This window comes from Spodoptera frugiperda, chromosome 11, assembly GCF_023101765.2.
Source record: "Spodoptera frugiperda isolate SF20-4 chromosome 11, AGI-APGP_CSIRO_Sfru_2.0, whole genome shotgun sequence".
NCBI lineage: Eukaryota > Metazoa > Arthropoda > Insecta > Lepidoptera > Noctuidae > Spodoptera > Spodoptera frugiperda.
In genome coordinates this window covers 5,809,743-5,816,473 of record NC_064222.1, presented here as the reverse complement: position 1 = coordinate 5,816,473, position 6,731 = coordinate 5,809,743, and the positions used below count along the sequence as shown (strand labels likewise).

Sequence of the window (6,731 nt, the reverse complement as noted above, 5' to 3'; positions counted from 1 at the left end):
TTCATTCAGTCGAGAACATGTTCCAGGCGAGAGAAAGAGTAGGAAGGTTTCTCAATGTTTTAGTTAGACAGAGATATATAATAACCTTTTTCATCGTAGCATAACACACACATCTGTCTTGTGATGTTGTGACTTTTGAGTGTTTTGTGGTAATATTTTTCAAACAATTCATTTCATTTGTAATTAAAAATTGTTGAATACAGCAGGTCATTCACAGACTCGTAGTGTAAGAGTATACACTCGTGAAACTATAGTGCGGCAACAATGTTATTCTGCCCGACGTGTGCTAATGTTCTGATGGTGGAAGAAGGTCCTGAATCTGGACTGAGGTACGCCTGTAATACTTGTCCTTACGTGTACAGCATCAGAAAGAAAGTATCCTCGAGAACTTTCCCTAAATTAAAGGTAACCCACTTTGATCACACATTTCAAAGACTGCATGAATTGCATCACCCTTTCAATACCATAACAAATAAATTTCCTTGGAAGGGCAATTAAAATGCACTTACTTGGCCATTTTAATGCATGGTAAATTAATTAAATAATAGTTTCTTCAAACTTCAAGACTCCTATACAAAACCCTATTTCGTCTGAGACGTCTTTAACTCTATTAAATTAAACATATTGCATCATTTTTTTCAGGAACTTGACTATATCATGGGCGGAGCTGCTGCCTGGGAGAATGTAGACTCGACAGATGCTGTGTGCCCTAAATGTGGACACGGTAAAGCATTCTTTATGCAACTCCAAACTCGTTCGGCCGATGAACCTATGACCACATTCTACCGTTGCTGTAATCACAAGTGCGCTCATAACTGGAGGGATTAACATCAAACCAGATAGAAGCAAGTCAAGTGATAACCTTAATTGCAGTGTTGGACAATTCTTTGCCAATATAGTGCTTAATTTTATAATTTTATGTAATATGATTTGTGTCCAAAAACTTAATTTACTTCGTAGTTTAGCTAGAAATAAAAGTGCATCCCCTAAAATGAAGATAGACAAGATGGCGCCAGTCATACTGAGCTCTGAGGAATTTGCTTCAGTCAAAGCTGCAGAATTCTTAGGCAAAGGACAAGTTATCGCAGTGCCAACTGACACAATATATGGATTGGCATGTAGTGCCAACTGTCCGGAAGCTATAAAAAAGTTGTATGCAATCAAAGGCAGAGATTCTGCCAAGCCTGTGGCTATTTGTGTGACATATGTGAATGATGTAAGAAAATGGGGTGAAGCTGATCACTTACCTGATGAGCTACTACACAGCTTGCTCCCAGGACCAGTAACAGTGGTTTTAGAAAAGACAAAATATCTTGACAATCCATTTTTGAACCCTACTACAACTAAAATTGGTATTAGAATTCCAAATCACAATTTCATGAACAGAGTTACAAAGAGTTTTGATAAGCCTGTTGCCTTGACGAGTGCAAACTTCAGTAATGAGCAGTCTACTTTGTCTATTAGAGAATTTGAGCACCTATTTGGTCATTTGGGAGCTGTTTTTGATGGAGGTGTGTTAAGTCAAGGACTGGAACAGAATAGAACTGGATCTACTGTAATAGACTTGTCCCAAACTGGTGTCTATAATGTGATTAGAAGGGGTATTTCTTATGACCGAGTAGTCAAGATTGTAGAAAGTTTTGGTCTAAAATGTATGTCATAAGCTATTTATGGATCCTGTGATAATGTAATTGTTGGAATAAATGTTTTTTTTTCCATATTTTTGTGGTGTTTTCATTCATGTTTGTCAAAAATTATTTTACACAGGAATAACTAAATTAACTTAACATAAATATAGTGATGAATTGCTATAGTATTATATTAATTAATATTTATTGTAATATTTAACTTTATTGCTAACCCTACTGACATGTGCCAGGTGAGCTTAGGGAATAATATGGTGGGATCCTGCATTCCAGTGATGCATTGAGTTTATATAACCATGTTGTAAATTATGTCAATAAATAAAATTTACAGGTAGTTAAACAAAATTTTATTTTTAGAACTGTAACAAGCATTTCAATCTTATAAAATAAAATTTGGCTAGTGGTCATCCAACTCTTCTATATATTTATTTTTACATTCACTTAATTCCATGATGAAATTTACATTATATAAGAAGTAAGATTGGTAGTAAGTACAGTACTATAAATAAGAGAGAGAGATAGAGTTAGAAAAGGATAGTCTAATTATTGAGATACATTATTGAGTAGTTGAACAACAATCTATGATTGCATTCTTATTTAATATTTACAGGCTCATAGCAATAAATAAGGAACTAAATGATGACTATTTTCACAAAGTATTGTTGAGATGCCATCAAAATTAATCATTCTTCTGTTTCTACCGCTACTTTTCACTAAAATGAATATAAGTTTACTATTTTTCTAAATAAGGTTTTCTGTGGTCTGGCACCTTTGCTTCTAATTTTTGCCATCTCCTAGGTGGCCACACGATGTATGCTGCCCTGGCGTTGACTAGGCCTAATGAGACTGGCCCAAAGGTGTTGCTGTCAAGCGTGTGACCAGTGTGGTCACCTTCCACCCAACAGTGCCCTTCGGGGACTCTCACGTACTGTGTCTTGTAGCCTAAAGTATTCACAACGTCACCTTGCAGACCCACGATGCGTTTTATTATCTTCTGGTTTGGATCTTTCGGCGACACTAATGATATCACGTCACCTCTCCGCAAGTTATAGTCTCTGACCGCCCACCTTGATAGAAATACATAGTCAGTGTTTTTGGAATCCGGGTTAAGCACCGGCTGCATGGAAATGCCTTCAACTCTGGCCACATAGCCGACTGTGTCAAGAAAGGTTATACCGATTGGTACACCTAGGAGGACGGACTTGCATACACTTTTAAACCACATGAATACAACGGTATGTGATTTTGTGACAGAGATGTGTCCGGCATAGTCGTTCCGAAAGTAAATTTGTTTATATATTACTAATAACCATTTTTAAATAATAATTTATTTCTCTTTCTCTGAGGTAGATGGAAAATATAAATTTTGTGACATTTCAAACAATGACAGTTTAATCTCGACTAAAAAAATGTCAAACTATTGCAGATAAACAATATTGTTCATTTAGGTGAGAATTCAAGTATTATATTTTTAGTCTATGGTGTGGTGTTTTTGGTGATTGAGTTAGAGTGACGAGAATATCTTTCCTGTCACGTCACGCTCATTCACTAGTGAATGACCATAGAGTGACTTTCGGTCTTTACAAATACTCAAAAAAGTGTTGATGCTTTCTATAGTAAATTACAACCAACCAAACAGAAATTTTGGACATTTTATTTGTGTGTAGCACATATAATATCAATTGAATTAAGTTGTATAAACACATGTTTCTAACAATCGTGACCCAAGGAGTGATTTCAAAATAATACTTGATAGATGGAAGTGTTCCGTGGTCGAGAAAAACTTACAATCTGCATAATCAGCTGTCAGTGAGATAGATCATCTGTCCCTGTAAATATAAAAGCTAAGACAATCACAACACGTTTTAGTTTGATACGTGTGTATAATGAAGTAAACAATCGAGCTACGATGTGACCCTGAATGCGCTCGCGACAGACAGCGATCTCGAAGCAGATATGGGGTAATAACCTATCAGCGGAGTGAGGCTGGCTACGGTATGGCTGGACTCCCGTAAGGCGAACGCACGAGTTTCACGATTGGATCATTGGTTTTATGCTGAAACATGTCCGGCGACTACTCGTTCGCGGCGAAAATTGTGAGCCCGGTTAAGTGCAATGAAAAGCCCTGGGATCTGTGGGTCAGTGAAATAGGGCACCTGTCGCCGCGGCAAGATGACGACGCGACGTTCACGACGCCGGCGGCGGTGGACAAGGGTGGCGCGTCGGTGCGGCGAGTGCACGACGGCCACCCGTACAAGCAGGCGGACAGGCAGGCGCGCTACCGTCGCGCCGGCCTCAACCGCCTCAAGTATGAGAGCATGAGCCTCCACGGACTGTTCCCTCAGATGGACAACTTGAATGCTGCAGTGTGTCATATGTGTGGAGTGATAGTGAAATGTAGTGCAGCGTACAGACACTTGCTAGAGTCTCACACGGGGGCCGAGCCCCTTCCCCCGCCGCCCCCACCTGTTTCTACACACAAAAGTCGCAGCCGACATAAAAAAGAGCCCCCTCCACCTCCTATCCCTGTAGATATACTCCCAGTAAAAATGGATTCATCCCCAGCCCACACCGCCACACCTCCTCTGTCGAGGCTAATGCTACCCCCACAGCCTGACCTGCAGTACCTGGACGAAGCCAGCACATCCTCCACTGTGCCGGGGGAGGTGAAGGTGAGCATGGAGTGTGGAGAGTTACCAGTGGTCAGTATACAGGACACAGAGGATCTACCCCTCGGTGAAAATTTAACTGATGATATTTTTGCAATTATGAATTCTGAAGGCATTCAGAGTGCAGACGATATCACAAATGCAGCAGACTGGAAAAATATTATTAGAGATATTGGAAATATGGGTGAGATAAATTTTCCCCAAGCTACGGACAGTGTTCCAGCACAAGACTTGTATCCACCTATACACTCATCGTCACTAGCATATGCAATATCAGACTCAGATCTGTCCAATATACAATTTGCGGCCAACACATCCCCCATGTTGCCTACGGTGATGGACGCGAATGCGCTGAACCCACCGCCACCGAAGCCTGTGGCTACGCCGACCACACCGTCAACTAAATCATCCTCCAGGTCGAAAACTAGTAAAACGAAGTTTAATTTACGAGAATACGATCCGAACAAGCATTGCGGTGTAGTGACTGCAGAGAACCCCAAGCCTTGCACGAGGTCATTGACGTGCAAGGCGCACGCACTGTCGTTACGGAGGACGGTCGAGGGGCGCTCCAAACCCTTCGACACCCTGCTGGCGGAGCATCGAGCGTCGCGGGATGCGGGCGCGGCCGCGGCGGCGGCGACTGCGGCCGCGCCCGCTCCCGTAGCGCCCGTGCAGCTCGCGCCAGCGCCCGCGCCGCCGCCCGCCGCGCCTCTCAACCTCCCACCGCTCCTAGTCAATACCTCGATAGACCTGAGCACGTTCAACGGTCTCACCGCCGAGCAACAGGTCAACGATATCTACGCGAGCCTCCTCAACGTGGAGGATCCTAACTCGGTGCTTCCCGATACATCGAGCATTACGTCTCTGTTGAGCCAACCGTTAGCTCCTGAGGCGTTTCTCATGCCAGACGATGCGGAAATACCTCCAGAAGTCCCCATCCTGAGCATAGCGTCCCCGTTGCCGACGCCGACGGCCCGGCTGGACGACAAGCCAGACGAGGCGCCCCCGCCGCTAGTGCCTGCAGACGTGTGTTGGTACTCGTCGTGCCCGCGCCCGCTGGCGCTCTGCACCTTCAACGCGTCGCACGCTGGTGGTGCCATCACTTTAGGTAAAAAATTCGCGACAGTTCGAAGTAATATAAAGTCTTCGCTATCACGCTCGCAGTGCAAGTCGTCGGGTAACGTGAACAATTACTATTATAATCCGAACGCCCTGTCGTTATCGAAAACAGTGCATATGAACGCTAGTAAAACGAACAAGCCTGAAGTGCGTAAACTGATAGTGACGTGTAGTAGTGGCATGGGGTCGGCAGGGGCGGGTGCGGGCGGCAAGGAGGTGCAGCAGACGCTGAGCGAGCTGTTCGGCGGCGAGGTGCGGCACGCGCTGAACGGGCACGCGGCGCACGTGGCGGGGCTGGCGGCGGTGGCGCGCCGGCCGCCGCTGAAGCACGCGCCGGGCAAGCGGCCGCCCGCGCCCGTGCTGGACCTCGGGTTCTCGCTCGACCCGCTGCTGGCCGACGAGAAGTGCTGAGCACCAATAAGCAATCACCGGTTGTGTAGTCACATAATAATAATTGTATATTTATTTTTCTGTAAAGAATCGAATCGGATTCACGTATGTAAAATGTAAAATAATCACGAATTTTCCCGCAAGGAATTTAATGTTACGATAATGTTAAATCTCATTTTTTTTTCGTCGACAAGCGAACTAATGTTTGTATTATTTTGTATATTATTTTATAAGATTTTTTTAAAATCCTTCTCCGATACGAGAGTCGGGTATGTGTCAATGAAGAATTAAAAATAGATTATTACAGAATGGTTGTATTTTTTCGAAATGACATATTACTCATTGTTGATACTGAATTGAATACTGATAAATGGCCTAGGATTAATAATGGTTTAATAATGTGATGAAAATTTCCATGTAAAAATATAAATACTATTAAAGTAAGTATATCCATAATAGTAAATCGCCTCCTTTGAAAAATAAAGGCAAATACCTCAATAACTAAAATATCTTGTTTTAATTGACCAGTTCGCACCTAAAAATGTATTTAATATGAATAAATCGAGCGCGGGAACAGGTTTCCCATTAGTTCCTACGAGTGCTACTAGTGGAATTACCTGCGCCCGCGTTGTTATGCTTGTGTGAAGATTGTTAATAGCCCCGTGTGAGTTTACATTTGTAGATAAATAGAATAGATATGAGTACTGATTCAATGCTTTATTCAAATCCCACGAAATTGGCGAGGACATGCGAAGGTCTTCGTACGAGCATACAATAAGTAGTTGTTTGTGTAAAACTTGTGTTTACCGGAGCACGCAAGCGTGAGTACGAGGGGCGTGCGTCTCCTTGACGGCAGTGGCGATGCATCTGTTATTATAATGGACATGAGCGATGCCGGCGCAATAAT

General features: G+C 43.1%; 4 protein-coding genes across 4 annotated transcripts; 3 read left to right on the top strand and 1 right to left on the bottom strand.

Moving 5' to 3' along the window:
* The first annotated feature begins 97 nt into the window (after positions 1–97).
* Positions 98–1,720, top strand: LOC118274669 (DNA-directed RNA polymerase III subunit RPC10). The gene is made up of 2 exons (XM_035592318.2): positions 98–405; positions 643–1,720. The coding sequence occupies exons 1-2, from the start codon at positions 265–267 to the stop codon at positions 826–828; spliced, it is 327 nt and encodes a 108-aa protein (XP_035448211.1). The 5' UTR covers positions 98–264; the 3' UTR covers positions 829–1,720.
* Positions 926–1,720, top strand: LOC118274667 (threonylcarbamoyl-AMP synthase). Its single transcript, XM_035592315.2, has one exon. The coding sequence runs from the start codon at positions 926–928 to the stop codon at positions 1,661–1,663; it is 738 nt and encodes a 245-aa protein (XP_035448208.2). The 3' UTR covers positions 1,664–1,720.
* A 258-nt stretch (positions 1,721–1,978) lies between these two features.
* On the bottom strand, positions 1,979–3,037 carry LOC118274668 (mitochondrial inner membrane protease subunit 2). The gene has a single exon (XM_035592317.2). It carries the CDS (start codon positions 2,869–2,871, stop codon positions 2,380–2,382), a length of 492 nt encoding a protein of 163 aa, XP_035448210.1. The 5' UTR covers positions 2,872–3,037; the 3' UTR covers positions 1,979–2,379.
* Positions 3,038–3,189: 152 nt separating this feature from the next.
* Positions 3,190–6,331, top strand: LOC118274666 (ataxin-7-like protein 1). Its single transcript, XM_035592314.2, has one exon. The coding sequence runs from the start codon at positions 3,710–3,712 to the stop codon at positions 5,843–5,845; it is 2,136 nt and encodes a 711-aa protein (XP_035448207.2). The 5' UTR covers positions 3,190–3,709; the 3' UTR covers positions 5,846–6,331.
* The last annotated feature ends 400 nt before the right edge of the window (positions 6,332–6,731 follow it).

Coding starts and splice junctions, on each gene's coding strand:
- LOC118274669 (XM_035592318.2), top strand. CDS start 265: ATGTTATTCTGCCCGACGTGTGCTAATGTTCTGATGGTGGAAGAAGGT. Junction 406..642: donor GAACTTTCCCTAAATTAAAG/GTAACCCACTTT, acceptor CATTTTTTTCAG/GAACTTGACTATATCATGGG.
- LOC118274667 (XM_035592315.2), top strand. CDS start 926: ATGATTTGTGTCCAAAAACTTAATTTACTTCGTAGTTTAGCTAGAAAT.
- LOC118274668 (XM_035592317.2), bottom strand. CDS start 2,871: ATGTGGTTTAAAAGTGTATGCAAGTCCGTCCTCCTAGGTGTACCAATC.
- LOC118274666 (XM_035592314.2), top strand. CDS start 3,710: ATGTCCGGCGACTACTCGTTCGCGGCGAAAATTGTGAGCCCGGTTAAG.